General features: G+C 40.5%; 1 protein-coding gene across 1 annotated transcript in view; it reads right to left on the bottom strand.

The window, feature by feature from the left end:
* Window positions 1-207: 207 nt before the first annotated feature.
* The window catches only part of itgav (integrin, alpha V), a 47,118-nt gene continuing 28,669 nt past the window's right edge, over window positions 208-18,656 (bottom strand). The window contains exons 17-32 of the mRNA XM_084545209.1: window positions 18,123-18,230; window positions 16,564-16,619; window positions 16,282-16,433; window positions 15,308-15,439; window positions 15,066-15,133; window positions 14,764-14,908; window positions 13,007-13,099; window positions 12,565-12,644; window positions 9,833-9,913; window positions 8,803-8,908; window positions 8,401-8,571; window positions 6,753-6,884; window positions 6,488-6,601; window positions 5,475-5,582; window positions 5,047-5,166; window positions 208-4,895 (exon numbers count right to left, since the gene is read on the bottom strand). Coding sequence (XP_084401335.1) covers window positions 4,803-4,895; window positions 5,047-5,166; window positions 5,475-5,582; window positions 6,488-6,601; window positions 6,753-6,884; window positions 8,401-8,571; window positions 8,803-8,908; window positions 9,833-9,913; window positions 12,565-12,644; window positions 13,007-13,099; window positions 14,764-14,908; window positions 15,066-15,133; window positions 15,308-15,439; window positions 16,282-16,433; window positions 16,564-16,619; window positions 18,123-18,230 — 1,759 coding nt within the window. The 3' untranslated portion in view covers window positions 208-4,802. The remainder of the gene's footprint in view (window positions 4,896-5,046; window positions 5,167-5,474; window positions 5,583-6,487; window positions 6,602-6,752; window positions 6,885-8,400; window positions 8,572-8,802; window positions 8,909-9,832; window positions 9,914-12,564; window positions 12,645-13,006; window positions 13,100-14,763; window positions 14,909-15,065; window positions 15,134-15,307; window positions 15,440-16,281; window positions 16,434-16,563; window positions 16,620-18,122; window positions 18,231-18,656) is intronic.

An 18,656-nucleotide genomic window follows, 5' to 3' on the forward strand; every position in this document is an offset into this window, starting at 1 on the left:
CCACGACTGACCACAAGAGGCTCCAAAAGCAAATCAGTCCCCATTGACCTCCATGTTAAAACGTCAACTCACAAATAAATATGTTTACGGCCTGGTACAAAATAGTTTAAACTAATTGAATAAAGGCAAATTTTTCTCATTTAGTGTCCAATATGTGACATCTAGTCAAAGAAATCAAATCAAAGACAAAACGGAACAAAATGTAAACAGATCATTTTTTTATTATTATTATTTCTTTTGTGAAATCATCTCTATGAAATCGTTAAGTTTTAATTTCCGCAGGTGAAAGAATACATACATCAAAAAATAGTCAATATTTTCTCATGGCAGGAAGAAGGACAGAAGAGTGGCGTTAAATACAAGACGTAAAAACCCTCAAACACACGGCCGCAAGACTGTCTTCAAATCACCTCAATCAGTCGGTTCAGAAAAGAAACGATTCAGCTGTGCTCTCGTTTAAAAGTCAAAGTGAAGGAGGAATTTGTTTCTAAGACTTGAATGCTGAAATGACGTGCACCTGCCGTGAGTGATCTGAAACGACTTAAGTGAAAGTGAATTAATTTCAGTCCTGCTGAACCTTGGTGACCAGACAAATGCGTTCTAACCTAATCTAATCTAATCTAGAGTTTACACACACAGACGACTTTAGAAAAATCTTTATAAAACGTTCTAACAGTGCAGTCAAGCCCCTCCAGCATCTATCTCGTCAGACACTACTGACCTGAGAACCATTTCTCATTCGTTACCTCTAATAAAACGGAGTCGACTTAAAGGCAATTTTTGTTTTGTGCACAAGTAAGAATTTAGCGACATTTAAATCAACACAGGCTAATTTTAATTCCCTCAAAGCCTCTAAAATATGCAGTGAAACGTACTTGCTATAATTTCCGAAAGCATAAAAAAAAACGTAGTCTTATGTTTTAATGTTTGAAAGTAATGCCATAAAAATAAAGTAAAAACAAATAGTTGAGAATTATTCTTGCGTTGACTGACTCAGCTGATTAATCAACCAATCGTCGTAGCTCCAGGCAACGATGGTGGGAAGTGTTTTCCAGTTTGCTCCGAACATTTTGGCTTTTTACAGTAGAATAAAAGTAAACCAAGCAATTCTTTAACATGCAGTTGTTTCAGTATGTTTTACTTGCAGATTTTAACTTAATTTATAGAGAATTCTCTACAGAAAAAACTAATTAATGCACATTTCAAACCTTCCATATTAAAAACACATGCACTGTCTGGATTTTGATTGGACGGGCAAAAAAAGAAGAATTCTTTCATGACCAATTAACCGTTTGCTAATTCGTCTTCAAACGTGTGACCAATAAAAACACTTATTTTATTCTTTATTAACAATTTCTGAATCAGTGTTGAAAAAAAAAAGAGGCAACAATAGACTCTTTTACTTTCTAGCCTTGTACATGTGAACACGTGGGTATCAGGGTTTGTATCTGCTTTAATTTAGTGACACCAGCGTCCACTAGTGGCATTAATGCATCTCTAACGTCTGTTGTTGAAAACACAAGTTGGTAACAAAACAACAACAACATAGAGATGCCTAAAAGGCCGCGGAGAATATTCAGACAACAGTGACAAACAAGAAAGCGGTGAAAGAAAAACTAAAGCTATTTCATTGTGACTGTTAACTGGACTTTTTAAAACTATCATCAAACTTTAGACATTAATTCATACTGCGAACCCAATATGGGTAAAATAGGAGAAGTTTTTTTCGTTGCTTTTTTTTTTCTTCTTTTTTTATATATTAACACACACAGTGACAAACACTCATAAAACATAACACAGCAACCTGCTTTGAAAGCTGCCAGTTGCCACTCTGAAATCCAAGAAAATATTACTATTAAAAAAAAGTAAGAACAAAGAAGCCTCAGTGCAGGAAAAGGCGGGAAAAGTGATTGTAAGTAACTGCCGGTTTGTTAAGCCACGCCCCCCTCAGTTATCGTTGCTATGGCCGCTCCACAGTTGCTGTGGCTAGCTAGAGCAGGTTTAGCTACAACAACGACGTATACTGGCAGGTTTTATGAGCCGTAGTAGGTATTTGTATTAAAATATATATTATATTGTGTCAAAACTTAATATTCATTTCTCTGTTCATCAAAAAGCCAGAGATGTTTTGATGACTTTATGCTAAAACCAAGCTAGCGTCATGCTGTAATGCTGAAAGGTTCCACCTCATGGGAAAATGCTACATTTAGATGTACAAGTCACTAATGGAACACCACAAGCTAATGTAGTTAGCCAAAGATATGCTAACCATCCGTTACCACTGTAGGTGGTTAGCTAGTTAGCTGGACATGCTAGCTTAAGTTAGAGAAAAGAACAAAACAAAACACGGATTAATCCACTTCTTACTTTTGTGTTTTTGGTTTTTGGAATGCTAAATGCTACAATGCTAAAGTAGAAATTGGAAGCTAGATACGGCAGTTTATCAAAAAAAAGAGTCCACTATCTGCAGTCTTCACCTTTTGTGTGGCTTCTATGTAAACAACAGAAAAATAAAAGTATTACAACTTTTCAGTCCGTTATAAAATTTGCATCCAGCCAGAAAACATTTTCCGAAATGTCACTGGTTCTGTAGCGTTTCTCTTTGCCTGTAGAGGGCAGCACACTGCTTCAACATACTGACAGACGTGTGTGTGCTCAGGTGCGGGGCTTAGCAAACAATCAATTTTACAGAGTGAATTATAAACTAAACAATCATTTGCACTGATTATCCCCAATTTTATGAACAAACAAAAACTTTTGCAGAACAATTTCTTGATTGCGTTGAAATACAGCTGGACTCGCTATTAAAAATAATCATCATGGTTTTTGTACAACATACAAAATAAAATACTGAAAACACCCCCCACACAGCATCCCGAAGCAGAACTCTTTCAGGAGAAGTTCAAACCAGCTTCAAAACAAGTTTAAAAACACATAACGGTAAATAGATTTTAACACTCCAATCATCCATAAGCCACCTTTATCCAAAATAGAGAGCAGCTAATCACCTACATCTGTTAATAAGTTCATATTGCTGTGTTATTGCCATTTTATCTCATATTTTAACAGAGCAATCACGCTAGAAGAAGTTACTGCTGGTCCTTGTGTACCCAACAACCCTCTGATTCATCACCTCATTTATATTTCTATTGCTAGCTGTGATAGCACAGCAGGTATTGTGTTTAGCTTGTCTGCGGATGTCAACACAATATCATCATATGGTGCAAGTTACAGTCACAAAACTTTACAAGCATGTAGCTGAATGGAAATCACAATGAAGGCATTGTCTGAAGACAGGCGTTGGTCCAGGTTCTCAGTGAGTGATAAGACATGGGTCAGAACATGAACGCTGGTGTGAAACAATCTCAAGATGGTCTCTGGTGCTGCCTTCAAATGGCACGACAAAGTGGAAAGTCCAGGAAGGTCTGAGTTCAAGTTGGGATGCATTTTCTGACATTTTCAGAAATGGTGAAGGCGGATTTGTCAGTATCTTGTAATTTTATGTTACATACTTTATGTAATACGTCAGAGGAAAATGTTGATATTGAGCTTTATGCTTTTGCGTTCCCAGTCGTTAGCTTGCTAAACTGCTAGCCTCGGTTCTAGCACAGTTCTCGATTCAGTATCGTAGCACTGATATTACAATTTGAACACCGAGTATTTTGTGTACAAGACTTCCCAGATCACAACTACAAGTTCACTAGTTCCATTTGAAGGCAGCACAGGTCTCTCATAGCTCACTCCTAGCTGAATCTTGTACCTTGTAAAATCATTTCAGTTACTTTCAAATACATTTAAATTGTTGTAAACTCTTGGAAGCTACTGGAGAGATAATCCAGACCGTCCAAACCTCCACCAATGTCCTTTATAAACAGAGAAGCTCCAGGAGAAGCCTTGTTCTTTGGATGCTTTGTTTGGAGAAAAAAAAAAAATGTCTTGACTATATCAGCAGTTTTGGACTTACAGTTCATCAACCATTTTATGTTTAGACCAAAAAAAACCCCCCAAAAAACGTGCAAATTAATATCAGGCCAAACTCTGTGTGCGTTGGTGCAAAGAGCCTCGTATGTTTGGAGAAAATACACTGCCACCTCATTTGCATGTTGGGAAAAAAAACATATAGCATCCAAACATGTTGGTCAATATATTAACTATTCTTGTTAGAAGGTGCTCTATATTAAATATGAAGCCAACTGACGTAGCTCGGCATAAAGACTGGGAACAGAGGAAACGGCTAACATGTCACTGTGAAAAGGTACCAAGTGTAACTTCTCCTTTGAAGACAGACATGATATATATTATAATTAAGGCATTGCAGCTGTTCAGAATTATGATTATAATACGTAATAGTGGGATTTAACTATATCTCTTCTCAAAATACTGAATTGTTGGCCTTACACTTTAGTGGCGTTAGCTGGAGGCTAGCTTCCCCCTGTTCGTAGTTGTTATGCTAAGCTAAACCCGCTACTAAACCTGGCTGCATATTTAACATAGAGACATGAGGCAATCTGAACATCTGACTTGTCAGCAAGGGCGTAAAAGGAGTGCTTCAGTGTGGGTGTGAACTCGTGTGAAACCTCTGCAGCTCGTAACGCCGGCTTGCAGGGTTTCCTCCGTGGCCAGTGTTCTCCAGCTTCTCTTTTGGCACAAACACAACATGACTAGTAAAAATCGAAAGACCTCATCAAATCTTAAACCAGTACCATTATCTGCCGTCCAACAGTCAATACAGTGAAATTCTCTCAGAGGCCATTTTACCCTGATTTCTTCCCTAACCCTGGACTTGCTCACAGTTTTGACCTCTAGGCGTCAGTGTTGCCGTTCTCCTCCGGCTGCAGCTGCTCCTTCTCGGTGCAGTCCTCCTGCGGGGGGCGCACTCTGTTAAAGAAACCCAACTGAGGATGATGAGGAGGAGGAGGAGGAGGAGGAGAAGAAAAGGGACAGAATTTAGTCAGTTTTTGAAGTGTCTTGCAACGTGTTCAGTAATCTTGTTTTACATCCAGACAGTGGACACGTGTAACTTCTTCACAGTGTTTTGTCTCTCACCTTGTACATGATGAAGATGAGTAGCGCCAACAGCAGCAGACCTGCCAGCACTGCCAGAGCCACCACCCAGCCTGGCACCGGCGGAGCAGCATCAGCCATCCACGTCACCGACACACTCACCTTTAAATAAAGAAAAATAAAGCGCGGTTTGATCCACTCGGTAAGAAACTCTCAGTTACTCTTCCTGGATATTCATATTCATTCACATGTTCTATACCGTCTTCCACTGATAGATGAGTCACTTCTTTGTTTATTTGTATTAAGAGTAAACAGAACTGGAGAGATCCTGCTGCCTATGTCGGCTGAAGTTCAACCAATGAGACGATCCCTGCCTTCAGATATGTTTCTATAAATTTAGACTCCACAGTCAATCTACTGTAAGTCACCGTTAGATTAAACGCTGGTGAGTTTGTCTTTGTGCGGCTTACAGTTGTGCTATTGGACGGCAGCTCCGACACCAGGTTCTTGTACGGCATCTCGATGACGTTGAACGAGGCCGTAGATCGAATCACGTATGAACGATTCTGGTTCTCAGTCTGAAAAGAAAGAAGGAAAAAAAAAAAGTCACAAAAACATTCTGATGTACGAGTCATGGAGATATAATCATGAGCAGATATGTACCGACATCACCTCACTGTGACTTTCACTATGCAAGGTATTGTTGTTGTTTTTTTAAAGAGTGGAACATTTTTGCAACTTGTCCCCATTTAAAGAAGGTTTAACTAGCTATTGGCTAAGTCCTGCTTGTGACGTAAACATGGAAGCACACACAGCGATTACTGGTTTACTGTGATACTCAAGCAATGTATGTGTCCCACTGATTGTAAACCTCTTTCAAGTCTGTCTGTTCAAATTCGAATTAAAGGTTAATACAACTGTGATTTTTAGATGCAAATTTTATTAACCAGGCTCAGTGTGTTGATCAGGATGTAAATTAATCAGCCTCGTTACCTCCCAAGTATCTTGAGAACCATCTTAAGCTTAACAGGTGCTTCCCAAACAAGAAAGCACCTTCTTCTAGAATTTTTTCTTTATCACCATTGGACAGAATCAGGCTAATTCTAAGCTAATGAGTTGCTGATTATATAATGTAAATACAAGACTGTGATCAGGAAAATTCAGCCTGGATGTGTTACCATTTATGCATTTAAAAAACTAACAATGAGATATTTTTAAGATTATTATTATTATTTCACAATTATTTGATGATTATTTAGTTGAACAAAAAGCTCAGAAGATGGTGAAAAGCATCTATAACACGATCCTTCTCTAAACCAGCCGTGGGTTTCCATTATATGTAGAGAAATGACATAAACAACTAATGCTTAATGACGTTCTACCAATGAACATAATTTCAATTTTGTAATCATTCATTTATAGTGATAAAAATACAGTATGTTGACTCTATTCAACATTAGCAGCTGTCCATTTATTTGTTTACCCTGAGGAAGTTGTCGACAAACAGTCTGGAGTAGACGAAGAGGATGGCGTTCTTCGTCCTCTCCAGGCGACCGACCTGACATTTCAGCCGCATGCACGTAGCCGTGGCACAGTCCTACACAGACACACACATCAAACACAACGTCATGGCTGATACAATAAAATCTATAAGGAGGTGACAAAGACGCAGCCCCAATTGTAATGCATAATGTTAAGTCCTAGAAAAGGTCTTTATATAGTGTGTGTGTGTGTGTGTGTGTGTGTACCAGTATCTGCAGGTCAGTCTGTGCGTCTCTGGACTCCAGGTCTCTCTTGTGGACGTGGTTTCGGCTTCGCCCCTCCATCTCTCGATCTCTGGGTGGAACAGCGGTGGCGTTCTTCTGGGAGGTCAGCGGGTTCTGATAAAACAACAAAACAAAAACTAATGTCCAGCGTGCACAGCGTCTGGTGGAAAGTTCAACGGTCGCTCTCTGGTTTAGGTTTCTTCCGCTCCACTGAGACCAACAGCTTGTTCTTAAAAGGCTGAACCAATCTCAGCTCTGAGGATGAGCGTCCCTACATGCTCACTTTGGCTATTACTTCCAAATCCAACATGGAGACAGCAGGCTTTGAGCGCCTAATATTTTGGCGCTCCGTTTGTTTTACTGAAAAAAATCGGGAAGGCAAATATAAACGAAGGTTACCATGGCAACCAGAGTCTGTAACGTCCCACTAATAACCAACTGTGAGGTAAAAAGAGATGAACTGGTCGTATGAGAATGCTGATGTTAAACCAAGGCCGACCAAATAATGTGCAATAATAATGTGCAGTCTGGTTTTTCTCTTTAAGAATGTGCAATAACAAACTATGTACAATCACAATATTTATTAATCTTTTTTTTGGGTGTTGGGCAGGGGTCGCGTAAACCGAATATTTTCCGTCATTGACCGTTTTTTTAAAACTGTGGCGTACAAATCTGAATTGCAATCTGTCATTTTGACAGATTGCAATTCACACCCCTGACCATTTGGTGGCGAGTGACGTTATTAGTTGGCTCTCGTCTCTAATCGCAGTTTGCATTCCAAACATCGCAGAACTTTTGTATATATGTCTATGTCTAAGCGGCTAACGGCTACCAAAATGGAAGAATCGGATGAAAGCGGGCTGCTGGGACTGATGGAAGGCAAATTTTATTTAAAAAAAAAACTACCTGATGGAAGCCTTGATGAAAGCAGAGTTTTGTGCAAATTGTGCAAAAAACAAAACAAAACAAACAAACAAACAAAAAAAACGTTAGCATACCACCGAAGCACTTCAACCCTATGGTACCATCTAGAGCTGTTAGCGCTAGGAGTCCTGGTCTGAGTACGGCCAAGACGTGTCGGCAGCCCAACCTTTTTATTTTTTTTATTTTTATTTTTTTACTTTATTTTATTTATGTATTTTTTACGATTTAAAGTCAATACTGTACTTAAAGTTAATGAAAATTTAATGAAAATTAAATGCTACTGACTATGTCATTATTATCATATTTGAAAATGAAAGTGACGGGTAAAAATAGATTATGACGGGATTTTTATGACCCTGTCAGTCAAAATGACAGACAACGAAAAAGTCTAGCGCAACCTCTGGTGGTGGGTATTTGGGGGTCATTCATTCGTTTTTACTCAATTCTTGTACATGTATGTCCGACAGCACTGTGTGCGATGGATGTCAATTTCCCCGTGGGAACCTTCCACAAGGATCTATCTGTCTATCTCTCGTCTATCTATCTAAGACAGTAAAATCGTAACCAGAGAGCTAAAAAATGAAACTTAGTGTAAAACAACACCAGTCACATAGCTGTACTATCCATTCAAACTATAAAACATCTCAATCTGTATGCCTCTTTTCATTCTTAATCGCGTGTTTATCCGTGCTGATGCGTGTCTTACAGAGATGTTGAGCGGGTTGATCTCCATGTCCGTGGTACAGTTGATGGGTCCCTCGGTATCGAAGGTGGTGATGTAGAGCAGAGAGCCGTTCTGGTTCTGGTCCTTAAACTGGAACGGCCACTCCACCTCCAGCGACGCCTTACTGATCGTGCTGGGCCCGTTGTTCAGGAGCTGAAAGAAAGTTTAAAGGAGGGGACAACGTTTTTGTTTCAGTGCAATAAAACTTTTGAAAAGCAAAACAATAGCACAGACAATAACTAGAACTACTGCCTCGTGGTTGAATGACTCCACTAATCAAGTTGCTGACCTGTCCAGACTCCACATGTTACAGCTATTAACAGTAGGTCAAAACACAGAACCACATGTCTCTTACTCCCATATGTGCAGTGTACGTTTATATACCTCGTAGACGTGCAATATTTGTGGTCCGATGTCGTCTCCACTCACGGGAGGCTTTTTGGGTTTCCAGTTGGCGATGGGAAGAAGTACCTGACCAGGAGACGAGGACCTGGCAGTACATACAGCCACAGTTAATAAGGTACAATCTGAAGCTAAAGACATTTAACAATCATATCTCAGTCTTTTATTTGAAAGAGATAAAACATAAAGCTACAACTCTGTGAGCACAGTCAGACCTGAAAGCTGAAACAGAGAACAGCCGGACAAGAGCAAAGCCATATCTGAGATGTGATAAGGTAAAATATTGCGCAAACACCACAAATCTCTGCAACCGTTGTTTTGAAACTGAATTATTTAAGAAATCTGAAGCGATACTCAGCCCTAATTTACATAGCCGCTTTGGGCTACAACGCAACATCTTTAAGCAAATACCACGTCATCATAGCCTAGAATCTAGACGCGCCCCTAGCGGCAGCAAATTACATTTGCTTCCAGGGGAAGTCTCGTTACTCTCCGTTGACTTGAGATTTCGAAAAATCCAAGATTGACCGGGCCAATCACGAGTCGGTGGGCGGGCTTAACATGATGACGACTGACCTGCGACCATAAGTTCCGTGAATTACGCGTGAATTCCCCATCCTGCTAGAACTACCAGAGCGATGGCTGCTGCTAGCGAACAACTTTCTTTCGAATCGGCTTTGGCCGCCGCTCTGAAAGACTTGAAGTTAAGCTTTTCTCTGAGAAAGGAACTCTCTTTTCCGTCGCTCTGACTACGTCACCTTCTTCGTTGCTCTGATTGGTTGTAGCGCTATCCTATTGCGTGGAGAGGGAGTTTGAAAGACAACCGTTTATCCCACCCCTCCGGTTGAGCCCTGTCTATGGAGAGTGCCCAGACCCTACATTTAATGTGGGTCTGGCTCGTCAGGCTAGCATCATCAACTATTTTAACGGAAGCACAGTAGCAATGACTAATATCCAGAGAGTACACAAATAGTTCACATTTAAATACACTACTTCAGAGTGTGTGTCTTACCCTCTGATGGAGACTTTAGCGAGGACGGCCAGCTGGGTGACGCTGGACACTCGAGCGCTGGTGTTGTTAAACTGGTTGGAGCTGAAAGAAACAAACATCAACAATCAACGAAACACACAGGAAAGAGGAAATAAATACAAATATGAACACAGGCAGTAAAAGTAGGTTCTGTGGTGATATTAGGAAAAAGCCACCGGGTGGCGCCGCAGCCTGTGACGGGACAGAGTCACTGAGGTCACGCAGTATTAGGGGTGGTGCATCTCTCCAATACAAGACGATCCGATACATATCTTAATACAGGGGGTAAGATACGATTCAGGAATGATATGTTTTAAAATGAAACGATTTGGTTCAATTAGAGAGGGTACGATTCAATCTGATGCCTTGTTGAAAGCAGATAATCATTTTACAATATGAATTAACACGTCAGTATTTTAAATACGGAGGCATTTCTTTGAAAAATATTGACCAAATTGTAATTTTTGTCATGTTTCTTAGTGTAACATGTAACTGTATGAACTCTACAAAGCCCTACTGGCTGAAAGAACGAACAATGTTCAGGTTTTACTGGCACAAATGTCAAAGAAACAACTATGAGAGAGATGTGTGTATGTCTGCGTCTTTGTACCATGTGTTCTTCATGTAAAATCTGAATTTCTTCCACATTCTGGACTTTAAACTTGTTGGCGAGTTGTAAACAGTCTCAGGGTCAGCCATTTCTAACTTACCCTCAATAACTCGCAACGCGATCTGACGCAACTGCGGCAAGTTTGGCAAGAGTATTTATGGAAGGGGGCGAGAGGGAGTCATGGAGGGAGATCAGCGACATTAAATCGATTTATACGTTTGTAATCGGGCCATTTCAAGCTACACTGAGACCGATTCAGGAGTCCGTGTGCCGATGCACTCAAATCGGTTATTCGTTACACCCCTACGCAGTATGTATGCCTGACTAACATAACAACAGCCTGCATAAATACTAATTATTACCCAATGATGATGATGATTTTAGCTAAAATGTAACCGAGGTAAAGGCTTACATTTATTTGTATAAAACCTTCAGCTTTTCAAGTGTGTAAGAAAAGACAGAAGACTAATAAAGAGGCACATTTCAGCAGGATTTAAGGGATCTAAAGACCAAATCAGCATTTGACAAACCGTAAGACACAAAAATCTACATCTGAATTGTTTGTGCAATTGTTTTTATCCCTAATGTTGTATTTATATGTTTAATTATTTATTCTTACGTATGATATGTTGTACGGACTGCCTGATTATGGTGTGAAGTACTGCTGCTGTAACACTATAATTTCTTTTTAAAGGATTAAGTATCTTGAATCTTGAACACATGTTTCATTTGCTTTAAGATACAAAACAAACAAACGAACAAACTAAAAAACAGGCCAGAAGAAAAAGCCCCAGCATGCAGAGACATTTAAAGACCATTAAATCTGCCATTCAGTCAGACTGTCAGAGAGGGAAACCAAGAACTGCTTAAACCTCTCATTATCATACCTCTCTCCATCTCCCCCCTTTCTCTTTCACCCTTAAACACACACACACACTGACACAGAGGAATGTGAAGACCGGCTATGTGTGTGTGTGTGTGTGTGTGTGTGTGTAGCTTCCTTTAGTTTCAGAGTTTCTTTGTCATTCAGATGTGAGAAAAGAAAAAAACAAAACGCTGCTTTAATGAATAAAGCCGGATTAATACTCTGTCAGGGCTAGAGGCTGTGGACGGTGGCTGACCGTTAACTGTTTAATATCCGAGTGTGAAGCAGCCCGATCATCTACGACAGATGTATGTTTATCTCGTTTATCTCTTTTCTGTCTCTACCCGGGCCGACCTTAGGCAGATGGGTCCCTCCATATGAGCTTAAGGTTTTGCTCAAGGTTTCTTCCTTTTAAAAGGGAGTCTCTCTTTGCCACCGTCGCCTTCAGGCTTGCTCGGAGGGTTTCAGGCCGGGTTGTGTAAAGCGTCTTGAGAACTGAATTGAATTGCTCAGTGTGTAGTGGATTCTTATGTTGCCAGGAGGTGGAGCTGTGCAAACACCAATATTCCTCTAATAATCAGAATGAAAACACCTTTGTCTTAACATTATCAGTGGTTTAAAGCTGACAGACACGTTTAATGTAAGAATCTGGGTTCGTTATTTTCTTTTCCTAAAAAAAAACCTGGACACAGCTCTTCACTTCACAGGCTCTCTGGAGCCACTTGGCTGACTAAAATAGATCAGTTTCTGCCGTATCAAATCTTGTGGAGATCAAGTTCCATAATATAATTCGACACGTTTACGTAGACACTAGTATTCTACTAACAATCAGAGGAAAAAAGGCGTAATGTAACCACAGTAAATAGTGGTGGTGTAACCTTTGATAATTCATTTAACAAGAAAATATTTGCTCTTAATAAGAATGTAAACACTTGATTTAACAACCATTTTTTCTGTTCATAAGCTCAGGTGACGAGTTTCCAGGCGTGACAGAACTCTGACCTGAGGCTCAACTTTATATTAAATAAATCCAGTGTTGTTACTAAAGTTGGAGAAAGAAAAACTCCTTATCATTTATTATATTACTGATTAGATTCAAATTTACAAAGTGGTCCTGCCTGCGTTGGAGCTTTGATGTTTCTGGGCCATGTCAAGCCATTTTATTTTAATATTTACTGACCATTTGTACTGGATGGTTTCTGAATTAAAATAAATAAATAAATGAATGAAAAACAGTACCTCACTATCTGCAGATCAAATTTGACAGACGTGTCCTCCTCCGACAGCTGGTGGACGTTGAACCTCAACTCAGCCTGAATCTACCCGGTGACGACACAGGAAGAGGTGGCCGAGGACCAATCAGAGAGCAGGGGGAGGCAGGAAACCACAAACACACAGAAAGATATCATGTAGAGAAACAAAACTTCCTCAAATATGTGTTCAGTTTTACTTCTTCATAAAATATCTCGTGTAAATAGTTGAATTCATCATTTATGTAACGTTTTTTTTTAAATATCTAATTTGTTAGCAGGTTGAAATAAATTTGTTGATCGTTGTGCACAAAGGTTTCCCTTAATATTAGTGTCACTACCTTCATCTAACCCTAACCCTAACCCTGATGAACATGCCTGATCAGCGTTGCAATGACTGACTGCCATTAGCAGCGGCAGACATCACTGACCTTGGTTCCTCCTTTCATGGGGTTTCCCAGCTCACACACCACCATCTTGGGCTGGTTCTCTGTCTGGTAAGCACAGGACAGTCTGGAGAGGGTCTGTGGAAAAACAACAACATGACTGTACAGGACTGGTCTGAGATGGTCAAAGAACAAGTGGGAAATACACACTGCCTGGCCAAAAAAAGTTAACTCAGCAAATAGGTAGGAGCCTCCTATTGGATAATTACTGCATGGGTGATTATATTTCAGCTGGCAACAAGTTATTTAACCCCAACTGATGCAATGAGTAGCTTCTCATTTCTTCAACAACCATGTCTAAAGACACATCCTGTGGTTGTGGTAAAGATGTTAGTCTATTTGAGAAGGGTCAAATCATTGGCATGCATGAAGCAGAGAAAACATCTAAGGAGATTGAAGAAACTACTAAAACTGGGTTAAGAACTGTCCAACACATTATTAAAAACTGGAAGAATAGTGGAGAACCATGGCATCAGGGTAAGAAGAGAGGCAGATGAAGTGATGCACCCATCATGCCTAGTGTCTACTGTACAAGCCTGTGGGGGCAGTGCTATGATCTGGGGTTGCTGCAGTTGCTCAGGTCTCGGTTCAGCAACATTATGTGTCCAAAGAATGAGGTCAGCTGACTACCTGAATATACTGAATGACCAGGTTATTCCATCAATGGATCATATTCCAAGATGACAATGCCAGGATTCATGGGGCTCAGATTGTGAAAGAGTGGTTCAGGGAGCATGAGACATCATTTTCACACATGGATTGGCCACCACAGAGTCCAGACCTGAACCCCATTGAGGATCTTTGGGATGTGCTGGAGAAGGCTTTGTGCAGTGGTCAGACTCTCCCATCATCAATACAAGATGTTGGTGAAAAATGAATGCAACACTGGATGGAAATAAATCTGGTGACATTGGAGAAGATTATCGAAACAATGCCACAGAGAATGTGTGCTGTAATCAAAGCTAAAGGAGGTCCAAGGAAATATTAGAGTATGTGACCTTTTTTTATAATAACACTGGGTTCTTTTTTTTGTTAAGATACCTGACAAACGTTTTGTTATGTTTGAGAAACTCTAGAACTCGTCCAGTAACCGGTATTAAAAACTTCAAATGGTGCATAATACCAGGGTCCAGATTATATCTCTTATTCAGGATGGATTTATTTCTTTGTGGGATGAATTTACTTTTACCTGCTGTGAACTTCTTAATTTAAAACCCATAAAGATTACGTGTTTCCTTCCCCCACATCTCTCCAACGTATCATTTAAAATGAACTGCACTAAAATGACCTGGCAGTTTACAATTTTGCCGATTTACCTTGCGATTAGTGGATGACTCGCCCCCCCGTGCGAGCCAAATCCACTCCAAAGTTTGGCTCTTGCTTAAAAACGGGGGTTAGTCAAAAATGTTTTCGCTAATCCGATAGATTAAGGGCATAAAGGGCATCTTTCGGAATCAGATGACGACAGAAAACGGTTAAAACCATCAGATGATCCAAATCTAAGCCTGTGTTTATTTACATTTGCCATTACAAGTGCGCTGAAAGAGTGAATTAGCAATCAGCACTTCCTGTAATACACTACGTGACTTTGATATTGAAGAAAACTTTAAAACTTGATGGTTTTCAAGGAAGTGTTTTTCCATCATTATCAAGGGGTAGGTGGGTTAGGACATTGTCAGGACATGAAATTATATAAAGATCTGACTGAATAACAAATCCAAGTATAGCTTCAATGACGTTACCTCGCTGCGGACGACGCCGGTAAAGTCGGCCTGTTGTGGAGGGTAGACGTGGAGCTCGGCCTCGTAGGCTCCCTCACCCCGATTCTCAGCGCTGACCACCAGCGTGAGGGCGTTCTCATCGCCGATGTAGATCTGGTCACGATCGCTGCAGCAAAGCAAAGAACAGTTTACTTAATACTTCTGCGTCTAATTTCAGCAAATACTTTTAAAACTGACTTTTAATCACAATATCAGTGTGTGTATGATTTTATTAGTAAGATAAAACCCCTCATGAATAGAAAGCAGGTTGAACAGTTTCTCACCTCTTCACTGACAACTCGAGGTCAGGTTTACAGATGTTGTCTTCGCCGCAGTCCAGCAGGATATGAGCCTGACAGAAGGGAGAGGAAAAAGTGAATGAAAGTGGGAAAACAAGAGCAGACTCAGCCAGTCAGCAAACCTTCATCATCAAAGCAAGAAAATAGTTTCAGATTCACTTGGTTTTGGTTTCTGGTGACGGATAGGAAACAGGAAATACAGAATAATACACGGTGGTGTTATGTACCTGCTTGGTGACGTTGGATGGGGCTGAGATGTCAACAATGGGCAGCAGTCCGGTTTGGTCTGCAGCCTGCTGGTAGTCCAGACTATACTCCATCACCACGGAGATGGGGGTGATCTTATCCCGAAACTCATCCTGAGAAAAAAAAGACTAAGGTTCAGCGAGTTGTAGCGATGATTAAAAAAAACACATTTGCAACGGGATGTTACGGGTTAATGTTTTAATATGCTGGAGGTATAGTTAATGTTTGTTCATTTTCCCTTTTGTAAATGCTTTTTGCCAAAGATCAACTTTAGATTGCAGTTGAGACATCCTTGGCAGAAATATAGTTTATTGAATATACACCTATCAGACATAACATTATGACCACCTTCCTAATATTGTGTAGGTCTCCCTTGTGCCTCTAAAACAGTTGTGACTCATCAGAGAATGGACATGGGCCTTCTGAGGGTGTCCTGTGGTGTCTGGCAACAGAATGTTATTAGTGGGGGGCCTTTGAGGGGAGGGGCCTCTGTGGATCATCCCACAGATACTTGATCAGTTTGGGATCTAGTGAATTTGGAGGCCAGGTCAACACTTCATGTTTTTTTTTTTAGTTGTTCCTAAAGTGTTTTTGTGCCTGTGTCATTGCTATGTGGTGGGGGTGCCTGGTCTGGTCTAGGTGGGTGCTACATGTCTAAGTAACATCCACACCAATGAATGAATGCCAGGTCCAAAAGTTTCCCAGCAGAACACTGAATTGTCACAAGATGGTCGATGTTATTCACTTCTCCTGGCAGTGGTCATAATGTTGTGGCTGATCGGTGTAAATATCAACTGAATTTACATATCATTAGATCTATAAATTAAAAAGGAACATTGATGTTAAGAGCCTGATAACTTAATGACCATGAAAACGAAACAAAAACTGCATCACATAAAGAGCTGAACTGAAATCAGATTTTCCGTCACCGTTGCAAAAAGTGTCACTTCCTCACCTTCAGGAAGACGAACTGCTCCTCACAGGACGGGCTTCTCCCGTTGGACAGCGTCATGTTCTTGGAGTACTGAGAGGTCTGACTGTAAAGGAAACGGGCGCGCTTAGTTGAGTCCTGCTTCAGACGGTCCAGCGTGAGGTCCACGCGAAAAGCTGGAGGAGGGAATTGGAAAGAGAGAGAGAGAGAATAAACTGACTGCTGCAGAGCCACAACCGTCACTCTCATTCATTTCTGTTATGTTGCAGAGAGAAACTGGCAGTTAGCTGCTAGAGTTTTACTCACTGAGCGTGGCTGGAGCCCCGCTGCCGCTCGCCTTCAGACAGTACTTCACCTTAAAACTGCAAAACACACATTTAGTTGTTACCCTGATCATAAAGAAAAGCATCAACCACTAACACAGGCTCTGCATAAGGCCCTACGCTACTGTAAGTGTATATACTTGTGCGCTGGTGTGAACACAGAGATTCTGGAGCAGCTCATGTTGAAGTTGGAGCTAATAAACATCGAGCAACAGTTATTTTTTTTACTGAAATCGCTGCAACACAGAGAAGAAAGAAGACGTCTGAGTAGATGGTGTAGAGGGAGGGTGAATTTTCTGTGGTTGTTCAGCCGCTGAGAGACGTGGAGGAAAAAAATTCATTTCACACCAAATCACAGCTGTTGCGGTCTGCTTCGATGCAACAGGTTGTTACATTTGTGGGGATGTGGCTGTCAGAAGCATGAATCTAGCTTTATACGGTACGATAAGAATGGATTACAATAGTTTTGATCTGAATTTTTGTAAAAAAAACAAAACAAAAAAAAAAAACAGTATGGATATAAAAAATATGCACTGGACAGGAATCCACTAAAAGATTAGTTTAACTTTTAGGCTATACAGCCTTCTTGCTGAGAGTTAGATGTTTAGATTGACACCACTCTCTTGCTGCTATCTTAACCTGAAATAAATGCTCAAAAATAGCAAAATGCACACAACAGGACATATCACACATCACAAATGAAAACTGTGAGGTGTAGAAATGACAGTTTTTGGCTGGTTTATATACCAGACTATCGCCTGTCTAGGACACAGGTGTTAAAAATACGGCCCGCGGGCCAAAACTAGGCCACCAGAGGGTCTAATCCGGCCCACGGGATGAATTTGCAAAGTGCAAAATTACATTGAAGACATTGACTGCAATTTTTCCAATAACAGTAACTGCTATTCTTAGGTTTCATACAGTTTTACTAAGAGTTGTGCACATAACACAACACTGAGGCCTAGAACTGCACTTTTGCAACAATTGCACTTCTTTTTCTTAAGAAATGTTGGGTTGTTCATTACATGTTTGTAATAGTACAGTTCATTAAATGCAAGCATTTTCATAACGTACTTGTACTTCTTTGCACAAAAACAAAGGGAAAGATTTGGAGTCGTGGTTATTTATAGGTTAATATGCTATTTTCTCACTAGTCTGGACGACTTCAGATCAAACTGGGCTGTATGTGGCCCCTGAACTAAAATGAGTTTGACACCCCTGGTCTAGGAGCAGTTAGTTCCTCCACTGGGTGAAATACAGTAGTTAACATAAAGGGAGAAAGTTGGCCGTCGTCTATCAGCAGGCTGAGCGATCAGCAGACCACTGTATTTATTGCACTGCAAATTCATTAGATGCAGAAGGTCACAGAAAAGGGTGAGAGCGTTTATGCATGCCCTGCCCATGCAGCTTTAACTTATACAGCACGTACAAGCTCTGAAATATCTGTCTCGCCATTAAAATGCAGGTACGTGTAAAAGACATAAAAGCAAAATGGTGATTTTTGGTAATCAGACCAGATTATGGAAAAACACCACAACTCACCACGACACAGACGTGCTGGTACCAGGAAGTGGGCAGGTCTTTTCCTCGGGGTTGATGATCTGAGGCGTTATATCTAACGTGGCGTTCACTCTGATCACCGGACGGGCTCTGAAACACACACACACACGCACGCACACACACACACAGTCAGGGTATGTCACGTTATCCTGTTAATCATATCCTGTTTATCTCTGTTCATTTTTGACCTCATTTGTAAACAGGAAGAAGACTCAAACGTAATGAATTTGTTTTGTAACACCAGCATGTTTTACGATTACATTTATCTCTAAGTGATGCAAATGCAATTAAGATCTTGTGAACTCTACAATGACACAAAACATGTAGGTGCATTCATTTTTCACACTTAGTGCCTAAAATCTCACTTTAATGACTGAGGGAAGTACTTTTATTTAGGAAAATATGCAGAACCTGTGCCTCCAACTGTGATTAGATGCCTGTAGAACTATGGGTTATTGAATATGGATCGATTTAACAGACAGACATTAAATTAAATCGAAGGAATAAGAGAGAAAC

The sequence above is a fragment of the Chelon labrosus genome (assembly GCF_963514085.1).
Source record: "Chelon labrosus genome assembly, chromosome: 5".
In the NCBI taxonomy this organism is placed as follows: domain Eukaryota; kingdom Metazoa; phylum Chordata; class Actinopteri; order Mugiliformes; family Mugilidae; genus Chelon; species Chelon labrosus.